Source organism: Jaculus jaculus, chromosome 18 (assembly GCF_020740685.1).
Source record: "Jaculus jaculus isolate mJacJac1 chromosome 18, mJacJac1.mat.Y.cur, whole genome shotgun sequence".
Classification (NCBI taxonomy): domain Eukaryota; kingdom Metazoa; phylum Chordata; class Mammalia; order Rodentia; family Dipodidae; genus Jaculus; species Jaculus jaculus.
In genome coordinates, this window is record NC_059119.1 from 11,806,664 (window position 1) to 11,826,924 (window position 20,261).

General features: G+C 49.0%; 1 protein-coding gene across 2 annotated transcripts in view; it reads right to left on the reverse strand.

Moving 5' to 3' along the window:
* Lrrc20 (leucine rich repeat containing 20) overlaps positions 1-20,261 on the reverse strand; it is a 97,597-nt gene that overhangs the window by 27,431 nt on the left and 49,905 nt on the right. For both annotated transcript variants that reach the window (XM_045137696.1, XM_004657804.2), the window contains exon 3: positions 17,787-17,936. In XM_045137696.1, coding sequence (XP_044993631.1) covers positions 17,787-17,936 — 150 coding nt within the window. The remainder of the gene's footprint in view (positions 1-17,786; positions 17,937-20,261) is intronic.

Below are 20,261 nucleotides of genomic sequence, written 5' to 3' on the forward strand. Positions count from 1 at the left end.
GGGGACTGGTCGACCCGGCTGGCTCTGCCTCCCGCAGGGCTGAGATCGTGGGTACCCACGACACCGACCATTTGGTCCTTCTTGCTAAGACTATCCTGACCTATGCACGCGCAAGTCTTGCTGCCTCGTTTTGTTTGGGTCTTTCCTCAAATGTCACCTCATCTAAAGTGGGATCCCCTCTACTTGGTGACTGTTTCTTCCACTAACAGCATTCACCCTACACATCTTCCTAACATGTTGGCTTGTCTGGAAGCTGTCTGCATCCTCGCTTGAGTCTGGAAACTACATGAGCACGAGGCTTTTCATCCGTGGTAGGCCAGGGCTGACGGTGGCCCGGTCCACAGGGAGCACTCAATAAATATTGGCTGAGTACACAAATGAATAGGTGAGTGAACAATCCTGCAGAATTTCTGCTTGGTACATCTTTTTTTCTTAAAGGGGTTTGTTCTTTTATAGTTTATCAAAAGAAAAAGAAACTACTATTGCTTTCTATAAAAATACTGTTGTGCCGGGCGTGGTGGCACATGCCTTTAATCCCAGCCCTCGGGAGGCAGAGGTAGGAGGATCGCCATGAGTTCAAGGCCAATCTGGCACTACATAGTGAATTCCAGGTCAGCCTGGACTAGAGTGAGATCCTACCTCAAAAAACAACAACAAAATAATAATAATAATGTTGTTGTTCAGGGCTGAAGAGATGGCTCAGCGATTAAGGTGCTTGCCTGCAGAGCCTAAGGACCCAGGTTCAATTTTCCAGTACCCACGTAAAGGCAGATGCACAAGGTGATACATGTGTCTAGAGTTTGTTTGCAGCAGCTGGAAGCACTGGCGCATCCATTCTCTCCCTCTCTCTGTCTCTCTCTCTCTCAAATAAATAAATAAATAAATAGTATATGAAAATAGTAGTGCTCAAGTCTTACTGGAAACCATCATCAGATGAAGATTTGGGGTCTCCTGCAGACTATACTAAGGGTGTATGTGGGGATTCAGAGGACATCCATGTGGCTGCCCTGGGGCCTCTCAGTAACCACTGCCCTGAAGTGGACATTTGTTCCCCATGAGGATAAGCCTGGTTGTTTGAATTCTAGACAGTGTATTTCCCAAGGCCCTCATTTCCAGACACATGCCACAGAGCTCTCTGTAGTCTTGCTATCCCCAGCTTCTCCAAGCTCTCAGGCCACAGCCTGTCTGCAACAAAGCCTGTGTCAGGCCATTTAGAGAGCCAGCCTGGCCAGTTGGGTTAGTGGGGTGATCACGGGGCATACTGTGTGCGTGCGTGCGTGCGTGTGTGTGTAATTTTGTTTGCTGGAGGTAGGATCTCACTCTCTAGGCTGAACTGGAATTCACTATGTAGACTTAGGGTGACCTCGAACTCACTGCGATCTTCCTACCTCTGCCTCCTGAGTGCTGGGAGTAAAGGCGTGCGCCACCACGCCCGGCTTTATTTATTTTTGCTTGGGTGTGCACATGTTTGTATGCAAGTGGATGTGCCCATATATGCCTGTGGTGGTTGGAGCAAAACAGGGGATCCCTGGTCTTTGCTTCCCTGCATTTGACTGGGGTTCCGAGGCCTGTTTACGTGGGATCTGAGGATCCAAGTCCTCAGGCCCGAAAAGCTCGTGCCAGAAGCACACTCAGCCCCTGAGCCACCTCTCCAGCTTGGTGTTCTTTTCTAGTTATTTTTTTAAAATAAATTTTATTTATTTACTTGAGAGAGACAGAGAGAAAGAGAGGGAGAGAGAGAGAGAATGGGTAAACTAGGGCCTCCAGCCATTGCAAACAAACTCCAGATGTGTGCGCCCCTATGTGCATCTGGTTTATGTGGGTCCTGGGGAATCAAACCAGGATTCTTTGGCTTTGCAAGCAAATGCCTTAACTGCTAAGCCATCCCTCCAGCCCCTTTTTTGGTTATTTTATTTTATTTTATTTTTTGATTTTTGAAGTAGGGGTTCATTCTAGCTCAGGCTGATCTGGAATTCACTATGTAGTCTCAGGGTGGCCTCAAACTCATGGCGATCCTCCTACCTCCGCCTCCCAAGTACTGGGATTAAAGGTGTGTGCCACCACACCCAGCTCTAATTTTTAAATTTATTTTAGTTTCGTTTAGTTTTTTGAAGTAGGGTCTCATTGTAGCCCAGGCTGACCTGGAATTCGCTATGTAATCTCATGGTGGCCTCAAACTCATGGTGATCCTTCTACCTCTGCCTCCCAAGGGCTGAGATTAAAGGCATGCACCCCCACACCTCGCTGGGATGGTAGATTTTGTAGTGAAAGCAAGCTGTGACCTGTACAGGCCCCTTCGTCACAATCTGCCCTTTGTCCAAACATCAGGGGAGTTGAGGGCAGCCTCACCTTTGGGGGTTTGAAAGGAGAATCTTTAGGAAAGACAATGATGGGCGGGGGGAAACACCTCCTTGGTAAGGAATGTCATTCAGGCCCAGGATGGCGACCTGACCCTGTGGCACAAGTCATCACCCACAGGTCCTGCTGAGCCCTGGGCAGGAAGATCCCTGTGCCAGGCACTCAATTCACTGCAAACTGGATTCAGCCCAAATTCAAAGGTCCCCAGAGTCTTTACCAACTTTAAGATTGTCTCAAAGTCTTAAGTGTCATCTGAGATTAAGGGCAGTCTCTTAACTGTGAGTCTACACTTGAGGCGTCTGCAGTCACTAATACCGAGTCCATACATACTCCTCCTCAAGCACCCAAGTTTCAAAAACCAAAATCCATGTGGTCAGATTCACGTCAGCCACACCCCACTCTCGGTACCAAGTCTCTCTTGTAGATCACTGCCACACTTCCGCATCTACTTCAATGCCACCCTCCCGCCGCATGGGATCCAGAGCCTAGGTGAGGCTGCCCACTGCGTGTGTGTGTGTGTGTGTGTGTGTGTGTGTGTGTGCACGCATGTGCGCCATGGAGCAGTGTCCACATTTTAAGAATAACTAAATCTTACCAATAATCTGGCTGGGATACAAATCCAGGCTGGCTGTCCCCAAGGTCACAAGCATCTCAACTTCTTTTCCTATCACACCTCCTTGGTACCAGCCAAGCCTTCAGTGACCAGAGCATCTGTTTCCACAGCAAAGAGCTTGACCACAGGTGCCAGGACCCAGAGCTGAGGTCCTACGCTTCTCACCGAATGGGCAACTTCTATGACTGCCCGTGGCTGCAGACTTCTTGTGCGATGCAGCTGGCCCTCCCCAGGACACCAGTATCACAGTTTTAGACCATGCTGCCACAACTGTGAGCCAAACAAAACCTCTTTTTAAACTGTTCAGTTTTAGGTATTTTGCCACAACAACACAAAACAGACCGACACAGCCCGATTTGTCGGAGAGGAAATCCGAGGCTTGGAGAGATCACTTGAGGTCAGGCTTGTTGATGTCTGCTTTCTTTCACGTCGGTAGAGCCTGGCCTGAACTCACAGTTTCCCGGCCCCTCAGGACTGTCTCTGTTTCAGAGGAAACAGCCCCGGCTACCTGACCGGCTACTGTGTGCTGAGCTTCCATCCCAACCCAGCCACTGTTGGGCCTGGCTGTCCTCCTCACCCTGGCACCCAAGCTGTCTGCCCAGTCCTCTGCTGGGCAAAGATAATGGAGACTTTCAGGTGCCAGGGAATGCTTCAGGGACTCCTGAAGTTTCTTCTTGCTGTCTTCTGCCAGGGTTCAGAGTTGAACAACCTGGAAACCCAGGCAGAACAACAGGGGCTCTGGGAGAAGACCCCGCTCCGTCCTGTTCCCGAGGTTGGCCAAGGCTGAGGACAGCCCACGGTAGCATTTCCTTATCACCCTCTGAGTTACGGCTGCCCTGTGAGGTGGGTTTTTCTTCCTCACAGTCCTCTTTGTGCCCCTGAACTGACCAAGTCTTGGAGAGCTGCCGGGGCTGGCTCAGATTGACCGTCGAAAGGGAGGAAACCTGCTGATTCCGTTAGGGGACACAGGGTGGGCCTGTGGGCGTGGGGCATCTGGTCTGCAAGAGAAGATCCCAGCTCCACACATACTAGGCCACAGAAGCTTGGCCTGCAGAGCCTTGGCATCGATCCTGGGTCACCCAATACTCATCATCCCTGTCTCTGAGGCCCCCAAGATGGCGCTAGATGGGGTAACATATCCAGGTTGACAGCGCCAAGAGAGCTTCACACAGATGCCCTGAAGTCCACAGGGGCCAGGAAGGACTAGGGGGAGTGGGCAGCGGGAAGAGGCAAGACCACTACCTTCACCAGATTGTGACTAAAGTGAAGGGCAGGCATTCTTCCACAGTGGAAAGACCAGTAAGACATGTGTCAGTGTGTGTGTGTGTGTGTGTGTGTGTGTGTTAGGGTGTATGCACACGTGAGTGCCTTTGTGTGGAGGCCAGAGGTTGACGTCTGGCATCTTCTGCAATTGCTCTCCACTTTATTCGTAGCGGCGGGGTCTGTTGCTTATCTGGGTCTCACTGATTTGACGCTGGCTAGCGAGCCCCAGGGATCCTCCTATCTCTGCCTCCCCATCCTGCCACATCCAGCTTTTACACGGGTTCTGGGGATCTAAACTCAGGTCCACATGCTTGTGCAGCCCACTGCTGACTGAGCCATCTCCCCAGCCCCTCACATAAGCCAATTCCTAAAACCAGAGTTAAGTTTAGAAACCGAGGTGTGGGGCTGGAGGGATGACTTAGTGGTTAAGACATTTGCCTGAAAACCCAAAGGACCCAGGTTCGATTCCCCAAGACCCACGTTAGCCAGATGCACAAAGGGGTGCAAGTGTCTGGAGTTTGTTTTCAATGGCTGGAAGCCCTGGAGCATCCATTCTCTCTCTGTCTCCCTCTTTCTTTGTCAAATAAATAAATAAATACAAAATATTAAAAAAAAAAAAAGCAAAAGCCAGGTGTGGTGGCACACGCCTTTAATCCCAGCATTCAGGAGGCAGAGGTAGGAGGATCACCATGAGTTCGAGGCCACCCTGAGACTCCACAGTGAATTCCAGGTTAGCCTGGACTAGAGTGAAACCCTACCTCAAAAAATAGATAAATAAATAAAGAAAAGCAAGATGTGGTGGCTCACGCAGCACGTAAGAGGCAGTGGCAGGAGGATTGCTATGAGCTTGAGGCCACTCTGAGAATACAAAGTGAATTCCAGGTCAGTCTGGGCTAGAGGGAGACCCTACCTTAAAAAACCAATAAAGAAAAAGAAAAAGAAAAAAACCAGATACGCAAGATGTACAGTGGCACACATCGTTCCTGTGACTGGCCCCGGCCCTGTCTTGCTGTGTGACCTTGGACAAGTTACCTGCAGCCAGCGAAAGCCAGTGTCATAGAAAGGGAGGGAGGCGTTAATGAGTGGCGAATTGTGAAGACTTAAGCGACTTTGTATTTGGCAGGTGTTCACACAATGCTTGCCCTTGGTGGCGTGCTACAAACATTACTAAGACTTAATGCATCTCTGTCTCATCGGTGTGGGATCTCTTTGGAGCTGACAGCCACGGCAGCTGCAGGGCAAGGAGCTGCATGTCTGGGGGCGGGGAAGAGAGGGACTAATGTTCCCCCTTTATCCCTTTTCAACTGGACCGCTGCAGTGTGTGTGTGTGTGTGTGTGTGTGTGTGTGTGTGTGTGTGTGTGTTTATTGCCTGATCAAAACTAAACAAGCTGACAGGATTCGTTCTTTCAAATGGCATGGTGCGGCTATGCAGGTGTGCCGGGGACAGAACAGCAAGGGCTGGCATGACGTGGCATGGGGAGGAGGGCAGAGAAAACTGCGTGGCAGCAAAGAGCCTGAAGAAGGAGGCAGAGGGAAACAGCAAAGGTTTGTGAGACTATGAGCTGGGGCCCTGGATGACTCAGAGTCACCCCGTCCCAGTGTGCCCGGCGTGTGCCAACCCATGTGCACTGTCTCACGAGCCCTGCTGGGTGCGCAGAGAGGGTGCCCGGGCACACGGCGGAAGGGGAGGTGGCCTCCCGCTTGGAAGGCAGGACAATCTCTCTGCTCCCCTCAGAGAGAAGTGAATTTAGCTCTTTACACTCTGTGCGCTGCCTGGCCTCTGGCCGCTGGTTTTTCTGCTCTACTTGGTAATGGCACGCGCTGCTGCCACCCGGGCGTGGGTGATTCCACCTCTGAGGTTCGGGCTAACGACGCGGAAGCCCGCGGCGCTGGGTTTGTGAAGTGCCCTAGGGGCAGCCAGCCCCTTGCGCAGAGGCCAGCGAGGAGTTAGTTCTGCGATCTGCTTAAGCTTACCCGGGTAACCACCAGGGCCCGATGCCCATGGGAGCACAATGGCACGCGCGGATGCAGGAGGCCGCATCCTTAGCCCCTCGGCATTCTGCGTAGGAAATCTTCGAGGCAGCAGTAGGGAGGGGCTCAGAGGAAACGGGCCTTCCTCGACTACCAACTGCAATGGTGGGCTTGACTGCGGGAGCAGAAATGAGTGGCCCCCTCCCCGACAGTAGATCTGACGGATCCCCAAATACAACCAAGATGTAGGCACCCGGCTTCAGCACAGCCCGGCTTCCTCAGAGCCTTTCTGGACCTCTCTTCTTTTCTCCTCTGTCCATTAAGTGATGTGAACTGAGGAAAAGTAAAGGCAAGGGTGGGGACCCTTTCCATATCTCTCTTCTCTGGGCACCAGAAAACAGTCCCTTCCAGGGCACTGTCCACATTTTCTGCTGACCCTCTGTTTCCTCCACCCCCCAACCTCCTGAGGCTCCTGTCTCATATGTGGACCAAGTCAGCTTGGGTGTGGCAACCCAAGGGACACAGGAAGCCACTGCCGGGCATCATTGGCTTTTCGCCCTCTGTGAACACAGCGATTTCAAGCTAGTTCCTCCACACCCGCTGCCCACGTCGATCTCAGGCACCAAGATGTGGGCAGTGGGTGGAGGCAGGGCTCGGAGCAGAAGGCCACTCCCCAAGGGGCACAGAGAAGAGTTGAGGATGTGGACTTCTAGCCTCAGGTGGCCTGCCAGAGGGGAAGGCAGAGCTCTGCCTGCGCCTTTTATGTTAGCAGAGGTAACGGGGGAGGGAAACTGCCAACTGTCTCTGACTACAGACACAGGAGCCACTGCCAGCAGAGCCCTGTGGAGAAAACAACAATTGCGGGGTGAGCTGGGGAGCCCTGAGCACACAGGCTCTGCAGGGAGCTCGCTGCCTGGGCTGAAGGCTGGCTGGCATCTCCCTGTTGGGGCATGGGGGAGGGGGGCATGGAGCTCTGAGAATTCATGCTTGAGGATACATTAGAAAGTGGCAAAGCCGTCACTGCAGCTGGGCAGAATGGCACTCATGTCTTATGACACACTCAGGAGGTGGAGGCAGAAGGAGCAGAAGTTCGAAGCCACCCTCAGCTACATACAGAGCTGCTTGAGATCCAGTCTACCAAACACAAAGGGGCTGGGTGGGGGAGGGGAGATGGCATTGCCCCTTGAGCTTGCTGCTTAACAATGAGGGCCTCTCGGACTGCAGACTGCCAAGTGTGGCGCCCTGGAACTCAAGTAAAAACCTGGGCGTGGCCACGCACTTCTGTAAAGTCAGCCCAAGGAAACGAGGGGTTATGCCCAGAGACTACAGGATCACAGAAGCTTGCTGATGGACGGCGCCTCTGGGTTGAGGAAGAGACCCCCGCCCCCCCCCCCGCGCCGTAACTCAGGGAAGTATGTGGCTGAACAAGAGAGAAGGGCACTCAAAGGTCTCCACTGGCCTCTGCACACATGTGCATGGCGTGCACATCTGTACATACACGTTCACATACTATACCATACATTCTACACATACATGCAAAAAAAATTGCTAAAGGGCTGGAGAGATGACTTAGCGAAGCCTAGGGACCCAGGTTCAATTCCCTAGGACCCACGTAAGCCAGATGCACATATATATATTAAGTTATAACAAAACAAAAACAAAGAAGAAGCCCATCGCGGTGGAAAATCACCACAGAAAACCTGTCAAGCCCACTATGCAGGGATGGGGTGACGCTTCCCATCTAATGGCTCGGGGCCCTCTCTGACAGTCAAGTCTCAGTGAGGCCTAGTTTTTCCAGCTACAGGACCTCTTGGCCAGCTAGAGTGCATGGGGGGGGCCCTTCTGGCTGAGCAGACCCCCTATCCAACCTCTCTATGAATTCATGCTCTGAGCCACCCCTCCCCTAGTCATGCCTGTGGAGAAGACATAGGAGCTCCCTCAGGATGCGGCTGGAAACAAGCTCTGCGCTAGGCCTTCAAAGCGCCTGGTCTCCCACACAGTTCTGGCCTCACACGATGACTCACGATGCTTCTCCGCTCAGGGACGCCTCTCTCTGCCTTGGCCAACCTGAACCCACCCTGCCTGGCCCCTCTGCTGCTCCTCACTGAGCAGCCAGCTCCCTCAGGCTGGGCCCTGACCACGCCCAGCACCTGCTCCCCACTGCCCAGCCTTGTGTCCCCACGCACGCCTTTCACCTTCTGGAATGGATTCTGAAAGAGCCCTTCTTTATCCGGCAAAATCTCCCCGTCTATCAATCCTCACTTGCATTTCTCCTGCTTGTGCAAACACATACGTGTGTGTGTTTGGGTGTCTGTCTGTGCAGATGTGTGTGCATGCGTGTGGAGGTCAGAGGACAACCTAGGGTACCATCCCTTAGGAATGCCGTCCACCTCTGCGTGTGGCTGGGCATGCGTGTGCCACAGCACGTGCGTGGAGGTCGGCGGATAACCTTGGTGTGGCAGTCTTCCCTTCCACCTTTTCTGAGACATGGCCTCTTGGTACCTCCGGTTAAGACGGTGGTATAGGAACATGTCAAAGCAGCCTAGGGGAGAAAAAGCCAAAAAACACCAGCAAAATACACTCTTCTACTAAAATGTGAAGGTGTGTAAGAAATTGTCAACTGCAGCAGAGAAGCAGGAGAGACCCAGAGCATCCAGAGAGCACACACGCAGGCAGAAGCGGCTCCAGCAGTGACGGCACCAGGTCCGCGGGGCCACAGCCGCCAGGCGCGGCTTGAGCCACAGGAAGAGCCAGGTGAGGGGACTTTCCACTACACCGGAGCTCTCCGCAAACTCAAGAAACGTGAAGGGGGGATGACAGGGACCAACGGAGCGGCTCGTGAAGAAAAGGATCGTGAGCACCAGTGGGAGAACTTTAGCCATCATTCTCAGCCTCCCCTCCCCCCCCCCACCAGCTCAAGCACCAGCAAGCACCACAGACCTGGGGAAGGGAGCTCACCTACATAGCACCTGGCACAGGTGATCAGAGCAACACCCACTGACACAGCCAGCCCACCTGAGCCCACAGCACAGCAAAGAGGAACCCAAGCAGGCATGCAGCATAATTGAGACCAAAGCCATCCCAAAAGGTAACTGGGATTACACCAGGTCAGTACCTGCCAAATAAGCCTGGTATGTAGGCGTGAATCAGAAGTGCTAATTGCGGGCTGGAGAGATGGCTTAGCGGTTAAGTGCTTGCCTGTGAAGCCTAAGGACCCCGGTTCGAGGCTCGGTTCCCCAGGTCCCACGTTAGCCAGATGCACAAGGGGGCGCACGCATCTGGAGTTCGTTTGCAGAGTCTGGAAGCCCTGGCGCGCCCATTCTCTCTCTCTCCCTCTATCTGTCTTTCTCTCTGTGTCTGTCGCTCTCAAATAAATTAAAAAAAAAAAAAAAAAAAAAAAAGAAGTGCTAATTGCTCCTTCCGTGTCCGGGTGAATTATATGTTAAATGTGAAGGATGGTCAGATAGTTGGGCTTGTCATTTGTTGCTTCCTGACTTATAGTGCCTTTGTTTCCTCTTCTGTCATTCATTGGGGAAGGGTCTCACTTGATCACAAACTGACTTGGAACCCTCTACAGACCAGAAATCTTAGCCTCCCAGTTGGGACAACACACACCCTAAGAGACTATGACATTGTTAGAAGATCTGGTTGTCATAATACCTACTCTTGTATAAACACTCTGTGATGTTTTTCATTGAATGTGTACATTGTTTAGTTAAATTTTAGAATTTTCCTATATTTTGTTCCACTCAGCCTACATGAATACTCATAGCAGGCAAACCCAACATCTAGGGTCATTTTTGTGGTTACTCTGAGAGTCTTAGGAGCCACACCTAGCACCTTAAGCTACTACTCTGAAGATATAGAACATCAAATTGATTGATACATCTAATACTGCAGATAATTAGAAAACCCAAGCATTAAATTAATCCAAAATGCAAAAATCTCTACATTATAATAAAGAAATGCAAAACATCAAGACAATATAAATCCACAAAAAAAGTATTAATGCATCAGGAATGACCTCTAGTGAGACTGATTTAGAGGAAATGCCTGAGAAAGATTTCAAAAGAATGATTATAAATATGTCCAAAGAAATCAAAGAAGACACAGGAAACCAATTTAATGAAATAAGGAGTCAATACAAAGACATAAATAAGGAAATAGAAATAATAAATAAAAGCCAGTGATAAATACTAGCAATGAAGAACACAATCAGTGAAATAAAAAACTCTGTAGAAAATCTCACCAGTAGAATGGATGAAGGAGAGGACAGAATATCTAAACTAGAAGAACAGGTGGCAGATCTAATACATGCCAACAAAGAGAAAGACAAGCTAATAGGAAGGTATGAATGGGAATTTCAAGATATTCAGGAGACTATAAAAAGATCAAATGTAAGAATTCAGGGTATAAATTGGGCGTGGTGGCACACACCTTTAATCCCACCACTTGGGAGGCAGAGGCAGGTGGATCGCCATGAGTTCAAGGCTATCATGAGACTACATAGTGAATTCCAGCTCAACCTACCTTGAAAGACCAAAAAAAAAAAAAAAAAAGAAGAATTCAGGGGAAGAATTCCACTCCAAAGGCTTAGTAGGTGTTTTCAACAAAATCATAGAAGAATGCTGGGCATGTGGCGCACGCCTTTAATCCCAGCACTCAAGAGGCAGAGGTAGGAGGATCACTGTGAGTTCGAGGCCAGCCTGAGACTACATAGTGATTCCAGGTCAGCCTGGGCTACAGGGAGACACTACCTCGAAAAACCAAGAAAACAAAACAAAACAAATCATAGAAGAAAACTTACCCCAAACTGGAAAAGAAATGCCAATGCAGCTACAGGAAGCCTTTAGAATACCAAACAGACAAATCCAGAAAGAACCTCTCCTCACTATATGATAACTAAACTACCAAACACACAAACCCAAGAAAATATTTTGAAAGCAGTTAGAGAGAAAAATCAAGTCACATACACAGGCAAGCCCATCAGGATCACAGCAGGTTACTCAACACAAACTTTAAAAGCCAGAAAGGCTTGGGATGATGTATTCCAAGTTCTGAAAGATAACAACTGTCAACCAAGGTTACTTTGTCCTGCAAAGCTATCCATTCAAATAGACGGAGAACTAAGGACATTCCACAACAAAAGCAGGCTAAAGGAATATTTGAAGACAAAACCAGCTTTGCAGTAAACACTTGAAAGGCTGAGCTTGGAGGTACATGCCTTTAATCCCAGCACTCAGGAGGCAGAGGTAGGAGGATCACCTTGAGTTCGAGGTCATCCTGAGAATACACAATGAATTTCAGGTCAGCCTGGGCTACAGTGAGACCCTACCTCAGAAAACAAACAAACAAAAAAAGAAAATACTTGAATTGATCCTCCATGCTGAAGAGAAAGAAAAACACACACACATATAAAGAACCTGGAAAAAGCAACCCATATTCAAATACTACTTGACACAAGAGAACAAAGGTAAAACTGGAAGAACTGCAAAAACCGAAAAATGGCAAAAATAAATATACACCTTTCAATAATAACTCTTAATGTCAACAGCTTCAATGCCCCAACCAAAAGACATAAATTTGCAGACTGGGCTAAAAAGCAGGACCCTTCAATTTGTTGCCTCTAAGAAATTCACCTTTCTATAAAGGATGGACACTATCTTAGGGTGGAAGGTTAGAAAACAGTGTTTCAAGCAAATGGGCCTAGAAAACAAGCAAGGCTCGCTATCTTAATTTCAGACAGGGTAGATTTCAGACCAATATTAGTTAAGAAAGGTAAGGAAGAGACCCTACCTTGAAAAACCAAAAAAAAAAAAAAAAAAAGATAAGGAAGGTCGTTTTATATTATGTTGATTAAAGAAACACTCCAACAGGAGGACATTACAATCCTAAACATATATGCACCTAACATGGGGGCTCCCAACTTCATCAAACAAACTCTATTAGAACTAAGGTCACAGATAACACCAAACACAGTTGTAGTGGGTGACTTCAACACCCACTCTCATCAACTAACAGGTTATCCTGGCAAAAATAAAATAAAATAAAATAAAATAAAATAATAAAATAAAATAAAATAAACAGAGATGCATCTGGATTAAATGAGGTCATAGAACAAGTGGACCTAACAGATATCTACAGGACATTTCATCCAAATGCTGCAGAATATACATTCTTTTCAGCAGCACATGGAACATTCTCTAAAATAGACCATATTTTAGGACACAAAGCAAATCTAAACAAATACAGGAAAACTAAAATAATTCCTTGCACTCTATCTGATCACAATGGGATCAAACTACAAATCAATAGCAAGAAAAGCTATAAAACATGCACAAAATCATGGAAACTAAACAATACACTACTAAATGATGAATGGGTCAATGAAGAAATCAAGAAGGAAATCAAAAAATTCATGGAGTTGGGCTGTAGAGATGGCTTAGTGGTTAAGGCATTTGCCTGCAAAGCCAGAGGATCCCGGTTTGATTCTCCAGGATCCACGTAAGCCAGCTGCAGAAGGGGGCACATGCATCTGGAGTCTGTTTACAGTGGCCAGAGGTCCCAGCATGCTCATTCTCTCCCTCACTCTCTCTCTCTCTCGCTCTTTCTCTCTCTCAAATAAACATATATATATTTTTAAAAATTCATAGAGTCAAATGATAATGAAGACACAACATACCAAAACCTTTGGGAGACAATGAAGGCAGTCCTAAGAGGGAAATTTATAGCTTTAAGTGCCTATATTAAGAAATCAGAAAGGTCTCAAGTAAACAACTTAATGCTTCACCTTAAGGCCTTGGGAAAAGAAGAACAAGGCAAGCCAAAAATCAGTAAACAGGAAGAAATAATAAAGATTAGGGCAAAAATTAATGAAATAGAAACCAAAAAAAATAATAATAATCCAAAGAATCAATGAAACAAAGAGCTGGTTCTTTGAATAGATAAACAAGATTGAACCCTTAACAAATCTGGCCAGAAGAAAGAGAGAAGAGACACAAATTAATAAAATTAGAGATGAAAAAGACACCATCACAACAGATGCCAGAGAAATTTTAAAAAATCATGGGGACATACTATAAGAACATATGCTCCACTAAGTTTGAAAATCTAAAAGAAATGGATGATTTCCTTGATTTATATGGCCTACCTAAATAAAATCAAGATAATAATCACTTAAATAGACCTATAACAAGCATGGGAGATCCAAGCAGTTATTAAAAAAAAATCTCCCAACTAAAAAAAGTCCAGGCCCAGATGGATTCACTGGTGAATTTTACCAGACCTTCATGGAAGAACTAACACCAATACTTCTTAAACTTTCCCATAAAATAGAAAAAGAAGGAATCCTACCAAACTCCTTCTATGAAGCCAGCATCACCCTGATACCAAAACCAGGCAAAGATAGATAGAACAAAAAAAGAAAATTACAGACCAATCTCCCTCACGAACATAGATACAAAAATTCTCAACAAAATATTGGCAAACAGAATACAAGAATATATCAGAAAGATCATTCACCCTGACCAAGGAGGCTTTATCCCAGAGATGCAGGGATGGTTCAACATACACATAGCGATAAATGTAATACCTTATATAAATGGACTAAAGGACAAAAATCACATGTTCATCTCATTAGACGCAGAAAAAGCATTTGACAGAATCCAACATCCCTTCATGATAAAAGTCCTATAGAGACTGGGAATAGAAGGAACATATCTCAACATAACAAATACTATTTATGACAAGCCTACAGCCAACATATTACTAAATGGAGACCGGGCCTCTCATTGCCCTGTAGCTTCCAACTGGGCTAAACTTGTTGGCCAGTGAGCTCCGGGGATCAGCCTGTCTCCATCTTCCCAGTGCTGGGGTTACAAGTATGTGCCACCATGCCTGGCATCTTCACGTGGGTTCTAGAAATCAGACTTGGGTCCTTGTGTTTACAAGGCACACACTTCATTAAGGGAAAGACCTCGTCGCCCTCAATCTCTGCTTCAAGCTTCCCAAGTCCTCACTCACCCCACAGAATTCCTTCCCCCTCCGAGTCCCTGTTGACTCTCTGCGGCCATCACACTGCAATGAGTTTTCTCCTGGAGCGCCCGCCTCCCCGTGAAGTGGCAGGTCCCCAGGACCACATCCAGCACTTGGCTTTCTTCTCCCTCCCACACAATATGGGTGTGGTGATAATTAAACACAAGGCGTGAGGCCAGGAGAGCTGAGTGCCTAGTGAATGGTGGGGGGGGGGGCTCTTGCTGGGCATCCCCCCCCCCCAGAAGAGCCAAGATAGAGGCTGGTGACTATCTGCTGAACACTAGGCAGCGACGTGAGAGACTGAATTGACTGACAACAGCCCCACCACGTATCACAACAGAACACCAACCTTCCAAATACACACATACATACTAAAACCAACCTTCAACACACACACACAATTGTTTTTGAAAATGTATGAAGAGGGGCTGGGAAGATGACTCAGCGCCTAAAGGTGTTTTCTTGCAAAGACTGCTAGCCCTGGTCCAATTTACTAGCACGCACACAGAGCCAGATGCAAAGTGGGACATGTGCTCCCAATGCATCTGTGATCCTAACCCAAGCCGCTGCCCCTGGCCAACACAGTGAAATCCAATTAGCAGCGAGACTGGCCTTCCCTTTGAAGCCCTCGGCTGCGGGATGGAGGAGCCGGGAGCTGGTGAGGGCAAGGAGTTCAAACGGCATCCTTCAATAGGCCTCTGACCCACACAGCATCACAATGAGTACATTTCTGCTCGGGCACAATTCTCAAAGCTGCCAGCGAGGGCTTGCACTTATCTGACGCTCATTGCACTGTGGATTCCACCGGAAGCTCTTGCCTGCGTCCCAGCCCACGCCCCTATCAAGAAGCATCGATTCTTCTCCTGGTAGCACCTTCCACACTTTGTACCCGCAGTGCCCCAGCCTTAGGAGTGAGGACGAGTCTGCTCTGCAAAGCCGGGCTCCTGCAGGCAGTACCCTGGGCCACTGTCCTCTGTGTGCCCACCTTCCCGCCTTGAGACCCAGGTCTGGAAGGAAGCACACAGAAGCTCTGGCACCCTTCCTGGGGCCCTGGCATTCCCCCGTCATCCGTTTTCAGCCTTTTTGTTTCCCTCTGGAAGGCAAACACTCACCACTGGTTTACTAAATGCGGCATTAAAGACCCCTGTGTTTGGATCCAGGCCCGGGTGTCCTGCTTTGAGATCCTGGACACACCATGCCCTCTCTGATTCTCTAGCTCCTTCCATAAAGTGGGTTCATACAGGCCATGCCAATGTTTCCCAGGCTGATTCTCCCATGTAAATTTATCTTGCCAGTTTTCGAATGATAAGAACACTTGGGGAAATTGTCATAAAAATGCTTCCTTCCAGCTTCTATTAAACATTCAGAAGCAGCACTGGGGAGGTGGAGGTAGGAGGATTCAAGATCATCCTTGGCTACACAGTGAATTCAAGGTCAGCGTGGTCGTTACGAGACTCTGTCTCAAGAAAAGCAGAATAAGTGGACAGTTAGAAGAGTGGACAGCATAAGTCTCTCTTCTCGCGTGGCACACCCAGCTGAGGCACACACTGGCTTGCCACAGTCCTCGCCACTCCCTACTGCCACATGCCCAAGGCAGGGCACTCATGGTGACATGCTAGCCTCTGGAAGCCTTGTGATAGCCCCTGCCAGCACTTTAAAGAGGCCTGTGCATGGCTGAATGCCAGGCCCAGACTCACACCCAGGTGTTCCCATTTGTCTGGCCCTGGGGCTCCTGGGGAACAGTGCTAAGAGAAATGCTCCTGAGATGAGCCTGGCTGTGAGGACCCATCTCTCCTGTGTAGATAAGCAGATGCCAGAGAAAGGAATAAAAAAAGAGAACGGGCTGGAGGGATGGCTTAGCAGCTAAGGCATTTGCCTACAAAGCCGAAAAACCCAGGTTCGATTCCCCAGGACGGGGCCGCACGTCTGGAGTTTGTTTGCAGTGACTGGAGGCCTTGGTGTGCCCATTCTCTCTCTCTGTCTCCCTCTTTCTCTGTCAAATAAATAAAAATAAAATATTTTTAAAAAGAGAGAGAAACAGGGGCTGGAGAGATGGCTCAGTGGTTAAGGCGCTTGCCTGCAAATCCCAACGATCCAGGTTCAATTCCCCAGTACCCATATAAAGCCAGGTGCACAAAGTAGTGTGTGTATCTGGAGTACACTTGCAGAGACTGGAGGCCCTGGCCTGCCCATTCTCTCAATCTGCCTCTCTTCTCTTTCTATCTCCATTTGCAAGTAAGAATAAATAAATAAAAAGAGAAACAGACCAAGCCCTGAGAAAGCGCTCGTGGGGTGCCTTTGGGAAAACAAGAGAGACACTCTACCTTTTCAAACACAACGGTGATGAGCTCTGGGACTGTCAGTCAGGGAGAACCCCCAGACTACTATCACCACCATGTCCATCTGTGTGCACCCTGATGGTATCTCACCAGGTCCCGCCTGGCTCCCCACTGAGCCATCTCACATCTCTTTCCCAGCGCTGGAGCGGATTTGCCCATTCACGCCACCCTCTGCTCGCCAGGCTCGCCTCCATGGCCACACCTCCTTGGGGAAGCGTGCCCAGCAGTGACCTCAGATAGGCCTGCTCCAGTCACTTGTGTGCCACCTGCATTTTGTGTCTCTGAACAGAAGTGTAGACCGTGGTTGCTGGAGAGATGACTTAGCGGCTAAGCACTTGCCTGCAAAGCCTAAGGACCCAGGTTCGATTCTCCAAGGTCCCACATAAGCCAGATGCACAAGGGGACACATGTGTCTGGAGTTCGTTTGCAGTGACTGGAGGCCCTGGTGTGCCCATTGTCTGTCTCTCTCTCTCTCTTTCCCCCTCTCTCTCTGTCTCAGATAAATAAGTAAATAAATCTTAAAAAAAAAAAAATTGTAGACCCTGTCCGTGCCTCTGGGAGACAGGGAATTTCAGAAAACAGGCTCTACTTTTCTTAAGCTTCTCTCTTTCTGCTATGACCCAAGTAAGCGGCCAGCCCTGCAGCACGGGAGAAGGATAAAGAGGGCGCCCTCCAGAGGCAGAAGAGGGCACCACAGCCTCAGTGAATCCTACTGGGCCTTTCAGAAGCATGAGGATCTGGCAAATAATCTACAATGCCCAACCGGATGGCATCCCTACCCACCTCCCAGCAGGCACCATCTCCACTGAGTGTCCACAGAGACAGACCAACATCATAGGGCATCTGTCCTTCTTGCACTGGGGAAGCAGAAGACAGAACAGAACCAGACTGGGAACGTAAAGGGGAACCGACGAAGCCCCCAGACCCGTGCTGGACTGCTCAGAACAAAGGAAGCAGTCCAGGACTCCGCCTCTCCCTACCCTGAGCCTTGCTCCGCCTGCTCTCCAGCCAGCTGGAGGCAGAAGTTGACTCATGGATCTCCAGGCTATTGGAGGACACAAGTCCATCTTCAAAGCCTACTCTTGAGAGTGACCTCGCGGGTCTGGAGGAGCAGGGACTTGCTCCGGGAACATCAGCCATTGAGGGCCAGAGCCTGAAGGACAAGAGCCTGGCCGTACCTTTCCAGCCCGAGCTGCCCAGGGCTTACCTCGCAGCTGACTGAACGTGGTCATGAACTTGCTGGTGAGGGACTTGAGTTCATTGTTAGCCAGCGTGATGAGGTGGATCTGGTCGGAGACATTGCGTAGGACCTTGTAGATGCCAATGGGGAAGGAAACCAGCTTGCACTCGGCCAGGTCTGCAGCCAAGGGGAAAAAGAAAAAAAAAAAAACTTGGGCATCAGCCACAGTTGCCCGGGACCCACACGGACCCAACTCATGTTCTTAACCAGACTCCATGTCCTCCCGAGTGTCCTTGTACCAAAATGTCCCTGCTCTTCCAGGACCATCAGCATTACCCATGAGACCCTTCACACCGTGGGCCTTGGGTCTAGCACCACCTGTTGCCACAGCCCACCAGCTGAGGAGGCCCAAGCTCGTGGGCACGGTGAGAGCCACCATTCATGCAGACCCCCTCAGCACTACAGAACCAAGCTCCTTGCATGGAATCATCAAGATGAGCAGGGGGGCGGCCATCTTGGAGGGACCCCGTGACAGCCTGCTTCCAAAGCCCACAACGATCACAGGCTGGTTTTGCCCTCCCAAGCCTCTGGCACTACCAGCAGAACTCACAAGCAGCATTAGGGAAGCCACCGTGCCCAACGGGGTGGCACCTCCCCAAGGCTAAACACAGAACCACCACATGACCCAGGGGGGTGCTGTTCCTATGTATGTACGCCCGGGAGACATGAAGACGCCAAGTCGCACACAAGTCACATGACATGTGGACCTCTATAGCAGCTTTGTTCTCCTGCCTGAAGGTGGAACAACCCAAATGGCCATGGTCTGAGAAACGGGTCAGCCAAAGAGAAATGCTCGGAGCTAGAGAGATGGCTTAGCAGTTAAGGTACTTGCCCGCAAAGCCTAAGGACCCAGGTTCGATTCCCTAGTAGCCATGTAAAGCCAGATGCACAAGGTAGCACATGTGTCTGGAGCTTGTTTACAGTGGCTGGAGGCCCTGGCGCACCCATTCTCTATCTCTCTATCTCCATCTCGCTCCCTCTCTCTCTCTCAAATAAATAAATAAAGCCGGGAGTGGTGGTACACGCCTTTAATTGTAGCACTTGGGAGGCAGAGGTAGGAGGATCACTGAGTGCTGGCCACCCTGAGACTACATAGTGAATTCCAGGTCAGCCTGAACTAGAGAGAAACCCTACCTCAAAATAAATAAATACATAAATAAAAATACAAAGGGACTTGCTCAGAAAAAGAAATCTTTTGTAATATTTGTTTTGTTTGTTTGTTTATCGAGGTAGGGTCTCACTCTAGCCTAGGCTGACCTGGAATTCACTATGTAGTCTCACCCTCTATGTAGGGTGGCCTTGAACTCATGGCAATCCTCCTACTTCTGCCTCCCAAGTGCTGGGATTAAAGGCATGTGCCACCACTCCCAGCTCGTAATTTTTTTTTACATTTTATTTAATTTTTTATTTTGAGAGAGGCAGATAGAGAGAGAGAGAAAATGGGTGTGACAGGGCCTCTAGCCACTGCAAACCAACTCCAGATGCATGCATGTGCCACCTTGTGCATCTGAGTTTACTTGGGTACTGGGGAATCAAACCTGGGTCCTTTGGCTTTGCAGGCAAGCACTTTAACTGCTGAGCCATCTCTCCAGCCCCAGAAAAATACGTATCATTCAGTCATAAAAAGGCACGCTACAACACAGATGAACCATGAAAACATGATGCTGTGCCCAAGAAGCCAGGGAGAAATGCCACACAGCCGTAGGACTCCATGTGGAGGAAACGTCCAGAGAAGGAAAATCCACAGAGATAGGAAGCGAATTTACAGTCACGCAGGCTCACACAGGAGGGGGCTTCGGGTCTGGCAACTAAAGGGCAGGGGCTTCTTGGTGAAATATTCTGAAATTGGATTGTGGTGATAGCTGTTAGCTCTCGTGTATTGCATGTTAGAAAAATAAAAAAAAAAAACAACCACTAGGCTGAGGTTGGATCAATGAGAAAAGTGCTTGCTGCCCAGGTGTGAGGCCTGGAGTCAGGACTCGCCCGCATCCATACCAGTGCTCAACGCTGAGGGGACGTGGTGGCCCGCCTAAGATCCCAGCACTTGGGAAGCAGACAGAGGGGACGGCAGGGTAAGGTGGCTAGCTAGGAAAGTTCGGGTGACAGTCCCCAAGTCACTGAGCAAATCAACACTCAACATCGACCTCTGGGTTCTATATGCACATGTACACACGTGCACACACGTACTCCACACTCAGCGCCCACATACATAAGACCGTACATACATATCACACATACGTGAACACAAAGCAAAAAAAAAAAAAAAAAAGAATTATTTCCTTATTTGTTTATTTATTGAGGCAGAATCTCATGTATCCAGACTGGCTTCAAACTCACTGTGAATCTAGGAGCAACCTTAAACCTCTAATCCTCCTGCCTCTCTCTCCTGTGTTCTGGGATTACAGGCACGTGCCTCCATGGCCTGATGTGTGGTGCTGGGGC